At 44.2% G+C, this 14,998-nt stretch overlaps 1 protein-coding gene across 1 annotated transcript in view; it reads left to right on the forward strand.

Moving 5' to 3' along the window:
* The first annotated feature begins 716 nt into the window (after nucleotides 1-716).
* Nucleotides 717-14,998, forward strand: part of LOC138786668 (zinc finger protein Xfin-like) — a 57,355-nt gene continuing 43,073 nt past the window's right edge. The window contains exons 1-5 of the mRNA XM_069963645.1: nucleotides 717-1,118; nucleotides 4,109-5,412; nucleotides 10,764-10,809; nucleotides 10,891-11,151; nucleotides 12,401-13,313. Of these exons, the coding sequence (XP_069819746.1) occupies nucleotides 977-1,118; nucleotides 4,109-5,412; nucleotides 10,764-10,809; nucleotides 10,891-11,151; nucleotides 12,401-13,313 (2,666 nt within the window). The 5' untranslated portion in view covers nucleotides 717-976. The remainder of the gene's footprint in view (nucleotides 1,119-4,108; nucleotides 5,413-10,763; nucleotides 10,810-10,890; nucleotides 11,152-12,400; nucleotides 13,314-14,998) is intronic.

Consider the following 14,998-nt stretch of genomic DNA (forward strand, 5'->3'; position numbering starts at 1 on the left):
AATAACAGATGGATAGGACTGGAGAGGTGAGGGATTCTGGGAATGGATGGAGTGATAGTAATGTGTCTCTCCATACACAGGATTACACAGTAGTGAAGAAGTCCTCTAGTGGGCGCTGTTGGGCCCCTGGGTGTGAAGGATGGGGAAGAACCCTGAGCCCAATCCCGGGGCCCCTGATACATGAGGAAATGGAGGAAGAGAAGATCCTAGAAGTCACCAACAAGATGGTGGAGCTGCTGAGTGGAGAGGTGAGACTGTGGCTGCTGGGAATGCTGGGACATTATACAGTAACACCACTGGAGGGGTGGGGGGGATGACTGTGTGACCATTGTGTGTGTCAGGTTCCTATAAGGTGTCAGGACGTGGCGGTCTATTTCTCCATGGAGGAGTGGGAGTATGTAGAAGGACACAAGGATCAGTACAAGGATGTGATGCTGGAGGATCAGCAGCCCCTCCCATCAGCAGGTAATAGACAGGACTATATACACACCTCCTCTCTGTATTATCTGGATGGAAAGAATGAATTCAGTCTCTGTATGTGTTCCCTCCAGTCAGATCCAGTAAGAGAACAGCACCAGAGAGATGTCCCCGTCCTCTTCTCCCACAGGATCAGGATCAGGTAGATGGAGATGTTCCCTATGATCTGTACATCCCACCTGACTTCTCCTCCTGTCTGATGACTTTTACAATATTTCTCTCACATCTTATGAATCAGGGGGAAGATGGGAACAATATTAATGGTCCAGAGACAGATGACAGCAGTGATGAGCAGTATAAGGAGGACATCACAACCCCGAACAAACTAAAGTGTTCTAATGTTACAGACATAGGGATAAAAGAAGAAGAAGAAGAAGAAGAGGAGACAGATGACAGCAGTGATGATCAGTATAAGGAGGACATCACTACAGGGAAAGCTCTGAACTTTATCAATGCCATAAACAAGATAGTAAAAAAAGAAGAAGAAGAAAAAGTAGAGATGGATGACAGCAAGGATGATCAGTATAAAGAGGACGTCACAATGAAGGATATAAACTCTATTAATGCTACAGACAAGACGGTAAAAGAAGAAGAGCCAGTTGACAGCAGTGATGAGCAGTATAAGGAGGACATCACTACAGGTAAGCGCCCAGGTAGAATATTATAAGCTCTGTGTCCTGTCAGTCTTCTCTGCTGTATATCCCCCATACAGTGACACATTATAGGAAATAACACACACTATGCACATAACATATTTGATATCGCTTCCTGAACTTGTGCGGTAAATGACATAAACGCATAAAAAAAATGCGATACTACTGATTTTTAGTTGCATCAAGAAAGGAAAAATTGTAATATGAAGTGATCAAAAACGGAACGGGCGGCCAGTCCATAGCTTCACTGCCTCCATCTTGTAGGAACTGCTGACACACTCCAGCCACATGAGGTCTAGCATTTTCCTGCATTAGGAGGAACCCCAACCGCACCAGCATATGGTCTCACAAGGGCTCGGAGGGTCTCGCTACCTAATAGTCAGGCTACCTCTGGCAGCACATGGAGGGCTGTGCCGCTCCCCAAAGAAATGTCACCCCCCCCCACTCCATTACTGACCCCCTGCCAGACCGCTCATGCTGAAGGACGTTGCAGGCAGCAGATCGCTCTCCGCGACGTCTCCGGACTCTGTCACATGTGCTCAGTGTGAACCTGCTCTCATCTGTGAAGAGCACAGGGGGCGCCAGCGGTGAATCTGTCAATCCTGTTGTTCTCATTTGTGGCCTGCTGGTTATTTGCAGGGCTCTGGCAGTGGTCCTCCTTGCACAAAGGCGGAGGTAGCAGTCCTGCTGCTGGGTTGTTGGCCTCCTCCATGTCTCCTGGTGTACTGGCCTGTCTCCTATTAGCCTCCAGCCTCTGGACACTACGGCCTCCTCCATGTCTCCTGGTGTACTGGCCTGTCTCCTATTAGCCTCCAGCCTCTGGACACTACGGCCTCCTCCATGTCTCCTGGTGTACTGGCATGTCTCCTGGTAGCGCCTCCAGCCTCTGGACACTACGGCCTCCTCCATGTCTCCTGGTGTACTGGCATGTCTCCTGGTAGCGCCTCCAGCCTCTGGACACTACACTGACAGACACAGAAAACTTCCTTGCCACAGCTCGCATTGATGTGCCATCCTGGATGAGCTGCACTACCTGAGCCACTTGTGTGGGGTGTAGGGTCCGTCTCATGCCACCACCAGTGTGATAGCACCAGCAACATTCAAAGGTGATCAAAACATCAGCCAGAAAGCAGAGGTAATGAGAAGTGGTGTGTGGTCCCTACCTGCAGGACCCTCCGTTATTAAGGGGGTCTGATAATTGCCAATAATTTCCATTGTCAGTCAGTGCTGCTTCCTTAGTGGACAGTTTTACTTCACAGAAGTTTGATTCACTTGGAGTTATATTGTGTTGTTTAAAGGTTTCCCTTTATTTTTTTTAGCAGTGTATATACCAACAGTGACTATATTGTATACAGAACTATATATTTATATATATATATATATATATATATATATATATATATATATATATATATATATATACACACGTGAGTGCCAACTTTAGTGGTGGTATAGAGAGACTCCCTAATAGTGCCAGCCTCAGAGACCCAGTCACAGACCAGAGGCAGTGGCGTAGCTATAGGGGTCGCAGCGGTCGCCATGGGCCCCTACGCTAGGGCCCCTACGCTAGGTCCGCACGGCCCCCCTTGCCACTTGTCTCTGAGCATCCCGAGAAGCTGCGGCCGCGCAGCTTCTCGGGATGCACTGATCGCTTTGATGTTCTGCCACATTGAGCGGGCGGAACATTAAAGCGATCAGAATACAGGAGCAGGACCTGTCAGCGTCCTGCTCCTGTATTCCCTCCCATAGGCTGCCAACACTTCATACCAGCAGCCTATGGGACGCCCGGACGTGACCTCTCCGTCAGGCATGATGATGTGACGTCATCACGCCTGCCGGAAGTCCCGTCCCTGCGGCTGCAGGGGACATCTACTACATTATCTGTACTCAGAGATATCACTGTGTTATCTGTGCTGTTACATAGGACTGCAGGGGACATCTACATTATCTGTACTCAGAGGGATATCACTGTGTTATCTGTGGTGTTACATAGGACTGCAGGTGACATCTACTGCATTATCTGTACTCAGAGATATCACTGTGTTATGTGGTGTTACATAGGACTGCAGGTGACTACTACATTATCTGTACTCAGAGATATCACTGTGTTATCTGTGGTGTTACATAGGACTGCAGGTGACTACTACATTATCTGTACTCAGAGGGATATCACTGTTGTCTGTGGTGTTACATAGGACTGCAGGTGATATCAGGTGACTTCTCCAGGTTGCAGAAGTTAAAACTTCATCATGCCCTGCTGACAGTTTATAATGGGAGTTGTAGTTTTGCAGCATGTGGCTCTTCAGGTTGCAGCACTACAACCATCATCGTTTCCAACTGGCAGTTTATGATGAGAGTTGTCGTTTTTCAGCTGGAGAGTCAAAGATTGGAATACAATGATTAGACAATGACACAGTACAGTCCATTCATTATAGGGGGCAGTAGTGCAGTACATGAGGTGGAGGCAGTGGCAGTGCATTAGAACATGGTGGCACATTAGAGTAATTGGATATAACGTTAGATAGAACTTTGCCTGATTGGGTGAGATGGGGGGGGCCCAAGCTAACATTTTGCACCAGGGCCCATCAGCCTTTAGCTACACCCCTGACCAGAGGCCGACCTGCTGCACAGCTCCTGCCTGTCACTGCCCGCCTGCCCAGATAGGGACAGTGTTGGAGGGAGGAGGCAGGCCAGGAAGCACAGCAGAGTTCAGAAGCCACTGTTGCTGTTAGTCTGATTGAGGTCCGGTGTGTGACACTTTCATCGCTGTGACGGTGGCATCCAGGAGAGAGATAAGAGACCCAGGAATCTGCCGCCTGAGGAGAGATGTTTATCTTACCTCATGGTAGAAAGTGCCCTGGACAACACGGAAATTACATGAGGAAGCATATACATCTGTCAGAGATAGGTGTCCCTGCTCCTTGTATTGCATGCTACATTTCTAAGGTTATTACTATTAATCTCTTCTCTATTGTCAGGTGACTGTACCCGGAGATCAGAGGGAAATCTGATATATTCAGGTTATAAAGCAGAGAATCCTATCACACAGGATACATATGAAGAACATTCTATTACCCCAGATCCACCCCCAGCCCCTCACAGCAAAGATCTGTCATCTAATCCTTATATACCAGTCCCATCTACAGATTCATCACAGATTACTAAGAAAAATAAGGAGAAGACATTTTCATGTTCAGAATGTGGGAAATGTTTTACTAAAAAATCTAATCTTGTTGCTCATCAAAGAACTCATACAGGAGAGAAGCCATTTTCGTGTTCAAAATGTGGGAAATGTTATACTGCCAAATCAAATCTCAATAAACATCAAAGAATTCACTCAGGGGAAAAGCCATTTTCATCTAAAAAATGTGAGGAATTTTTTACCCATAAATCAGATCTTTTCAAACATAAAAAAACTCACGCAGGGGAGAAGCCGTTTCCATGTTCAGATTGTGGAAAAAGTTTTACTTTGAAATCTCAACTCACTATACATGAAAGGATTCACACAGGGGAGAAGCCATTTTCATGTTCAGAATGTGAGAAATGTTTTACTTCTAACTCAAATCTTGTTAAACATCAAAAAATTCACACAGCGGAAAAGCCATTTTCATGTTTAAAATGTGGAAAATGTTTTAGACGAAAATCACATCTCACTATACATGAAAGATCTCATACAGGAGAGAAACCATTTTCATGCCAAGAATGTAAAAGATGTTATACACAGAAAACAATACTCACTGCTCATCAAAGAACTCACACAGGAGAGAGGCCATTTTCATGTTCAGAATGTGGTAAATGTTTCATTCATAAATCAATTCTTATTAAACATCAAAGAATTCACACAGGAGAGAGGCCGTTTTTATGTTCAAATTGTGGAGAATGTTTTCCTGATAAATCACAACTTATTAGACATCAAAAAATTCACACAGGAGATAAGCCATTTTCATGTTCAGAATGTGGGAAATGTTTTATTGAGAAATCATCACTCATTAAACATCAAAGAATTCACACAGGGGAAAAGCTATTTTTCTGTTCAGAATGTGGGAAATGGTTTACTGCGAAATCATCACTTATTAAACATCAAAGAATTCACACGGGAGAGAAACCCTTTTCATGTTCAGAATGTGGGAAATATTTTACTGAGAAATCACATCTAATTAAGCATCAAAGAATTCATACAGGAGTGAAGCCATTTTTATGCTCAGATTGTGGAAAATGTTTTGCTGCGAGCTCACATCTTACTAGACATAAAAGAACTCACACAGGGGAGAATGGAGTGTTATAATATGGGAAGAAATAAAGGAGAATTATTATTATTCAGGAGCTCAGAAAGAGCGTTATTATATGATGGGACATTCTCTTCTGAAGTCTTTTCCAACACCGAACTGCTGATGTAATACTGAGATAGAGGATTCCTGCTCCCCAAGTGCTTTATATTATATTTGGAAACATTGGAAAAATGTATCTGTAGTTTCAATTTATGTAATAACACTAAGTAACCTCCAGGAATATGAATCCCACCACACATAACGTATCACTATCCTTACCCACCAACCCTTCTCCTATGTCACTATCCTTACCCACCAACCCTTCTCCTATATCACTATCCTTACCCACCAACCCTTCTCCTATACCCCTATCCTTACCTACCGATCCTTCTCCTATATCACTATCCTTACCTACCAACCCTTCTCCTGTCACTATCCTTACCTACCAACCCTTCTCCTATGTCACTATCCTTACCTACCAACCCTTCTCATGTCACTATCCTTACCTACCAAACCTTCTCCTGTCCCTATCCTTACCCACCAACCCTTCTCCTATGTCACTATCCTTACCTACTAACCCTTCTCCTATGTCACTATCCTTACCTACCAAACCTTCTCCTATGTCACTATCCTTACCCACCAACCCTTCTCCTATGTCACTATCCTTACCCACCAAACCTTCTCCTATTTCACTATCCTTACCCACCAACCCTTCTCCTATATCACTATCCTTACCTACCAACCCTTCTCCTATGTCACTATCCTTACCTACCAACCCTTCTCCTATGTCACTACCCTTACCTACCAGACCTTCTCCTATGTCACTATCCTTACCTACCAACCCTTCTCCTATTTCACCATCCTTACCCACCAACCCTTCTATGTCACTATCCTTACCTACAAAACCTCCTATGTCACTATCCTTACCCACCAACCCTTCTCCTATTTCACTATCCTTACCCACCAACCCTTTTCCTATTTCACTATCCTTACCCACCAACCCTTCTCCTATTTCACTATCCTTACCCACCAACCCTTTTCCTATTTCACTATCCTTACCTACCAACCCTTCTCCTATGTCACTATCCTTACCTACCAACCCTTCTCCTATGTCACTATCCTTACCTACCAACCCTTCTCTTGTCACTATCCTTACCTACCAACCCTTCTCCTATGTCACTATCCTTACCTACCAACCCTCCTATGTCACTATCCTTACCCACCAAACCTTCTCTTATGTCACTATCCTTACCCACCAGCCCTTCTCCTATGTCACTATCCTTACCCACCAAACCTTCTCTTATGTCACTATCCTTACCCACCAACCCTTCTCCTATTTCACTATCCTTACCTACCAACCCTTCTCCTGTCACTATTCTTACCCACCAACCCTTCTCCTATGTCACTATCCTTACCTACCAACCCTTCTCCTATGTCACTATCCTTACCCACCAAACCTTCTCTTATGTCACTATCCTTACCCACCAACCCTTCTCCTATTTCACTATCCTTACCCACCAACCCTTCTATGTCACTATCCTTACCCACCAAACCTTCTCTTATGTCACTATCCTTACCTACCAGACCTTCTCCTATGTCACTATCCTTACCCACCAAACCTTCTCTTGTCACTATCCTTACCCACCAACCCTTCTCCTATTTCACTATCCTTAACTACCAACCCTTCTATGTCACTATTCTTACCCACCAACCCTTCTCCTATGTCACTATCCTTACCTACCAACCCTCCTATGTCACTATCCTTACCCACCAAACCTTCTCTTATGTCACTATCCTTACCCACCAGCCCTTCTCCTATGTCACTATCCTTACCCACCAAACCTTCTCTTATGTCACTATCCTTACCCACCAACCCTTCTCCTATGTCACTATCCTTACCTACCAACCCTTCTCCTGTCACTATCCTTACCTACCAACCTTTCGCCTGTCACTATCCTTACCTACCAACCCTTCTCCTATATCACTATCCTTACCTACGAAACCTCCTATGTCACTATCCTTACCCACCAAACCTTCTCCTATGTCACTATCCTTACCTACCAAACCTTCTCCTATGTCACTATCCTTACCTACCAGACCTTCTCCTATGTCACTATCCTTACCCACCAAACCTTCTCCTATTTTACTATCCTTACCCACCAACCCTTCTATGTCACTATCCTTACCTACCAACCCTTCTTCTATGTCACTATCCTTACCCACCAAACCTTCTCCTATTTTACTATCCTTACCCACCAACCCTAATATGTCACTATCCTTACCTACCAACCCTTCTCCTATATCACTATCCTTACCCACCAAACCTTCTCTTATGTCACTATCCTTACCTACCAACCCTTCTCCTATGTCACTATCCTTACCCACCAAACCTTCTCCTATGTCACTATCCTTACCTACCAACCCTTCTATATCACTATCCTTACCTACCAAACCTTCTCCTATGTCACTATCCTTACCTACCAAACCTTATCCTATGTCACTATCCTTACCTACCCTTCTCGTGTGACACTATCCTTACCTACCTACCCTTCTCCTGTCACCCAGCTTTCCCAGCATCTTGTAGTCAGTATAATGGAGGTCATCCAGCTTTCCCAGCATCTTGTAGTCAGTATTATGGAGGTCATCCAGCTTTCTCAGCATCTTATACTCAGTATGAAGGAGGTCACCCAGCTTTCCCAGCATCTTGTACTCAGTATGATGGAGGTCACCCAGCTTTCCCAGCATCTTGTACTCATGTGTATAATCCTAACTGTAAGGTCCATACAATAAGGACAAAATAGGGAAAATTGTAAAAAAAATCACCACAGATGACAAGCCACACCCTGGCAGAACACACCAACAATAGACCACGCCCCATATACCACACCCAATTGTCCCTGAAAAATGTTTAAAATATTGCAACTATGCACACACAGCTCTGCTCCACACACATCACACACAGCTCTGCTCCACACACATAACACACACACAGCTCTGCTGCATACACATCACTTCAGCTCATCCAGCACAGCAGAGTCCTGCATACACTGAGCAGCAGCCCCTGATCATGTGACTCCTCCTCCTCCATATGACTGATTCCCCCCCCCCACAATTTACAGGGCCTCCATTGAGACCACCTAAAGGGGACATAGACTAAATCCTACAGCCTCCCACCCCTCCAGATGCCATAACCCACCCACCAACCCACTCCAGCCCCCCCCCCCCAGCCATACAAACAACTACCCAACCCCCGAGCGGTACAAACAATGCGGGAGAGAAAACGTAATATACTCTGATATCTCCTCTAATGTTTCCCCTTATACCTTCTATAGTTGTATTTTTTAAATGGGATTTATGTAGTTTTTACATTATTTAACCCCTTAAGGACCGGAGCAATTTAGATTTTTGCGTTTTCGGTTTTTCCTCCTTGTGTATATAAGGCCATACATAGCACTTGCATTTTTTCACCTAGAAACCCACATGAGCCCTTATTTTTTGCGTCACTAATTGTACTTTGCAATGACGGCTGAATTTTTGCATAAAGTACACTGCGAAACCAGAAAAAAATTCAATGTGTGGTGAAACTGAAAAAAACTCACATTTTGTGTTTTTAGTGGATATGTGTTTTTACACTGTTCGCCCTGGGGTAAAACTGACTTGTTATATATGTTCCACTGTTACACTGTTCCATTGTTTACAAATATACGTTCCTTAAAACCGCTCCGTTCCCAGGCTTATAGCGCTTTTATCCTTTGGTCTATGGGGCTGTGTCAGGTGTCATTTTTTGCGCCATGATGCGTTCTTTCTATCGGTACCTTGATTGCGCATATACGACTTTTTGATCGCTTTTTATTAACATTTTTCTGGATTTGATGCGACCAAAAATGCGCAATTTTGCACTTTGGGATTTTTTGCGCTGACGCCGTTTACCGTACGAGATCAGGAATGCGATTAATTAATAGTTCGGGTGATTACGTGCGCGGCGATACTAAATATGTTTATTTATTTACTTTTATTTATTTACTTTTATTAATAACCTGGGAAAAGGGGAGTGATTCAGACTTTTATTAGGGGAGGGGGCTTTTTACTATTAACAACACTTATTTTTTTTACTTTTACACTTATACTAGAAGCCCCCCTGGGGGACTTCTAGTATAAGTGCTTTGATTTCTCATTGAGATCTCTGCAGCATAGATATGACAGCTGCATCCGATTACTGTATTAGCGGGCACGGCGATCGGACCGTGCCCGCTAATACCTGCTGTCCTGGGCTACAAGTGGCACCCGGGACTGCCGCGGTTCAGAGGGATTCTGGGAGTGATGTCATCATGACATCATTCTTATCTATGGAATAACAGATGGATAGGACTGGGGAGGTGAGGGATTCTGGGAGTGATGTCATCATGACATCATTCTTATCTATGGAATAACAGATGGATAGGACTGGAGAGGTGAGGGATTCTGGGAGTGATGTCATCATGACCTCATTCTTATCTATGGAATAACAGAGGGATAGGACTGGAGAGGTGAGGGATTCTGGGAGTGATGTCATCATGACATCATTCTTATCTATGGAATAACAGATGGATAGGACTGGAGAGGTGAGGGATTCTGGGAGTGATGTCATCATGACATCATTCTTATCTATGGAATAACAGATGGATAGGACTGGAGAGGTGAGGGATTCTGGGAATGGATGTAGTGATAGTAATGTGTCTCTCCATACACAGGATTACACAGTAGTGAAGAAGTCCTCTAGTGGGCGCTGTGGGGCCCCTGGGTGTGAAGGATGGGGAAGAACCCTGAGCCCAATCCCGGGGCCCCTGATACATGAGGAAATGGAGGAAGAGAAGATCCTAGAAGTCACCAACAAGATGGTGGAGCTGCTGAGTGGAGAGGTGAGACTGTGGCTGCTGGGAATGCTGGGAAATTATACAGTAACACCACTGGAGGGGTGGGGGGGATGACTGTGTGATCATTGTGTGTGTCAGGTTCCTATAAGGTGTCAGGACGTGGCGGTCTATTTCTCCATGGAGGAGTGGGAGTATGTAGAAGGACACAAGGATCAGTACAAGGATGTGATGCTGGAGGATCAGCAGCCCCTCCCATCAGCAGGTAATAGACAGGACTATATACACACCTCCTCTCTGTATTATCTGGATGGAAAGAATGAATTCAGTCTCTGTATGTGTTCCCTCCAGTCAGATCCAGTAAGAGAACAGCACCAGAGAGATGTCCCCGTCCTCTTCTCCCACAGGATCAGGATCAGGTAGATGGAGATGTTCCCTATGATCTGTACATCCCACCTGACTTCTCCTCCTGTCTGATGACTTTTACAATATTTCTCTCACATCTTATGAATCAGGGAGAAGAAGGGAACAATATTAATGCTCCAGAGACAAATGACAGCAGTGATGAGCAGTATAAGCAGAACATCACTATAGGGAAGGATCTGAACTCTATTAATGATACAGAGAGAATATCATAAGAAGAAGAGACAGATGACAGTAGTGATGAGAAATATAAGGAGGACATCACTACAGAGAACGAGAGGAACTATATCAATGTCATAAACAAGACAGTCAAAAAAGAAGAGGAAGAAAAAGGAGAGACGGATGACAGCAACGATGAGCAATATAAGCAGGACATCACAATGAAGGATATAAACTCTATTAATGCTACAGACAAAACTGTGAAAGAGGAAAAGACAGATGACAGCAGTGATGAGCAGTATAAGGAGGACATCACTACAGGTAACCGCTCAGGTGGATTATAATCTCTGTGTCCTGTCAGTCTTCTCTGCTGTATATCCCCCATACACTGACACATTATAGGAGATAACACACACTGTGCATCTATAATATGGAGATGAAATACATCTATGTGGACGAGGCCGATATCTACATCATCTGCTGTCCCTACTGATGGGGGGGGGGAGTATTTACCCTATTTTGGAGCTTTAATACTATCCAGAAATACTGTCACTCTTGTCCTTAGGTTGGGTGAAGTATTACAACTCAGTTCCGTTGACGTAAATTGAGGTAAATTGTGATACCTCACACAACCTGAGTACAGGGGTGATGCTGTTTTTGCACAGAAGCAGCTGTGTATTTTTTCAGTGCTGGATAACCCAGGACCCAGGAATCTGCCGCCTGAGGAGAGATGTTCATCTTACCTCATGGAAGAAAGTGCCCTGGACAAGACTGAAATTACACGAGGAAGCATAGACATCTGTCAGAGATAGGTGTCCCTGTTCCTTGTAACGCATGCTACACTGATTCCACGGAGGGTTCCACGATGGAGGAGGACGGGAGGGTTCCACGATGGAGGAGGACGGGAGGGTTCCACGATGGAGGAGGACGGGAGGGTTCCCTGATGGAGGAGGACGGGAGGGCTCCACGATGGGGGAGGACGGGAGGGTTCCACGATGGAGGAGGACGGGAGGGTTCCACGATGGAGGAGGACTGGAGGGTTCCACGATGGAGGAGGACGGGAGGGTTCCACGATGGAGGAGGACGGGAGGGTTCCACGATGGAGGAGGACGGGAGGGTTCCCTGATGGAGGAGGACGGGAGGGCTCCACGATGGGGGAGGACGGGAGGGTTCAACGATGGAGGAGGATGGGAGGGTTCTATGATCTCACATTCTGGATAAGTTGTTGCACATAAATAATCTAAGTATAAATCTATGAAACATTTCTAAGGTTATTACTATTATTCTCTTCTCTATTGTCAGGTGACTGTACCCGGAGATCAGAGGGAAATCTGATATATTCAGGTTATAAAGCAGAGAATCCTATCACACAAGATACATATGAAGAACATTCTATTACCCCAGATCTCCCCTCAGCCCCTCACAGCAAAGATCTGTCATCTGATCCCTATATATACCAGTCCCACCTACTGATTCATCACAGCTTACTAAGCAACATAAGGAGAATCCATTTTCATGTTCAGAATGTGGGAAATGTTTTACTGTAAGATCATATCATTTTCATGTTCAGAGTGTGAGAAATGTTTTATTCAAAAATCAAGTCTTGTTAAACATCAAAGAATTCACACAAGGGAGAAGACATTTTCTTGTAAAAAATGTGAGGAATGTTTTACCCATAAATCAGATCTTTTCAAACATAAAAAAACTCACGCAGGGGAGAAGCCGTTTCCATGTTCAGAGTGTGGAAAATGTTTTACGTTGAAATCTCAACTCATTATACATGAAAGGATTCATACAGGGGAGAAGCCATTTTCTTGTTCAGAATGTGAGAAATGTTTCATTGTAAAATCTCAGCTCACTCTACATAAGAGAATTCATACAGGAGAGAAGCCATTTTCATGTTCAGAATGTAAGAAATGTTTTATTTGTCAATCAGATCTTGTTAAACATCAAAGAATACACACGGGAGAGAAGCCATTTTCATGTTCAAAATGTGGAAAATGTTTTACACGAAAATCAAATCTTACTATACATGAAAGATCTCATACAGGAGAGAAACCATTTTCATGCCAAGAATGTAAAAGATGTTATACACAAAAAGCAAAACTCACTGCTCACCAAAAAACTCACACAGGAGAGAGGCCATTTTCATGTTTAGAATGTGGTAAATGTTTCATTCATAAAGCAATTCTTGTTACACATCAAAGAACTCACACAGGGGAGAAGCTATTTTTATGTTCAAATTGTGGAGAATGTTTTACTGAGAAGTCACAACTTATTAAACATCAAAGAATTCACACAGGAGTGAAGCCATTTTCATGTTCAGAATGTGGGAAGCGTTTTACTAACAAATCACATCTTATTAGGCATCAAAGAATTCATACAGGAGTGAAGCCATTTTCATGTTCAGAATGTGGAAAATGTTTTGCTGAGAGCTCACATCTTACTAGACATAAAATAACTCACACGAGAGAGAATGGGGTGTTATAATATGGGAAGAAATAAAGGGGGATTATTATAGAAAGAGGATTCTTTCTCCCCAAGTGGTTTATATTACATTTGAAAAAAATTCTCTAGTTTCAATATATGTAGTAACACTAAGTAACCGCAATCCCACCGCACATAACCTAGGTCACTATCCTTACCCACCAACCCTTCTCCTATGTCACTATCCTTACCCACCAACCCTTCTCCTATGTCACTGTCCTTACCTACCAACCCTTCTCCTATGTCACTATCCTTACCCACCAACCCTTCTCCTATGTCACTATCCTTACCCACCAACCCTTCTCCTATGTCACTATCCTTACCCACCAACCCTTCTCCTATATCACTATCCTTACCTACCAACCCTTCTCCTATGTCACTCTCCTTACCTACCGCACCTTCTCCTATGTCACTATCCTTACCTACCAACCCTTCTCCTATGTCACTATCCTTACCTACCAACCCTTCTCCTATGTCACTATCCTTACCTACCAACCCTTCTCCTATGTCACTATCCTTACCTACCAACCCTTCTCCTATGTCACTCTCCTTACCTACCAACCCTTCTCCTATGTCACTCTCCTTACCTACCAACCCTTCTCCTATATCACTATCCTTACCTACCAACCCTTCTCCTATGTCACTATCCTTACCTACCAACCCTTCTCCTATGTCACTATCCTTACCCACCAACCCTTCTCCTATGTCACTATCCTTACCCACCAACCCTTCTCCTATGTCACTATCCTTACCTACCGCACCTTCTCCTATGTCACTATCCTTACCTACCAACCCTTCTCCTATGTCACTATCCTTACCTACCAACCCTTCTCCTATGTCACTATCCTTACCTACCAACCCTTCTCCTATGGCACTCTCCTTACCTACCAACCCTTCTCCTATGTCACTATCCTTACCTACCAAACCTTCTCCTATGTCACTATCCTTACCTACCAACCCTTCTCCTATGTCCCTATCCTTACCTACCAACCCTTCTCCTATATCACTATCCTTACCTACCAAACCTTCTCCTATGTCAATATCCTTACCTACCAACCCTTCTCCTATGTCACTATCCTTACCTACCAAACTTCTCCTATGTCACTATCCTTACCTACCAACCCTTCTCCTATGTCACTCTCCTTACCTACCAACCCTTCTCCAATGTCACTATCCTTACCTACCAAACCTTCTCCTATGTCACTATCCTTACCTACCAACCCTTCTCCTATGTCACTATCCTTACCTACCAACCCTTCTCCTATATCACTATCCTTACCTACCAACCCTTCTCCTATATCACTATCCTTACCTACCAACCCTTCTCCTATGTCACTATCCTTACCTACCAACCCTTCTCCTATGTCACTATCCTTACCTACCAACCCTTCTCCTGTCACTATCCTTACCTACCAACCCTTCTCCTATGTCACTATCCTTACCTACCAACCCTTCTCCTATATCACTATCCTTACCTACCAAACTTCTCCTATGTCACTATCCTTACCTACCAAACTTCTCCTATGTCACTATCCTTACCTACCAACCCTTCTCCTATGTCACTCTCCTTACCTACCAACCCTTCTCCTATGTCACTCTCCTTACCTACCAACCCTTCTCCTATGTCACTATCCTTACCTACCAACCTTTCTCCTATGTCACTTTCCTTACCTACCAACCC

Source organism: Dendropsophus ebraccatus, chromosome 3 (genome assembly GCF_027789765.1).
Source record: "Dendropsophus ebraccatus isolate aDenEbr1 chromosome 3, aDenEbr1.pat, whole genome shotgun sequence".
NCBI lineage: Eukaryota > Metazoa > Chordata > Amphibia > Anura > Hylidae > Dendropsophus > Dendropsophus ebraccatus.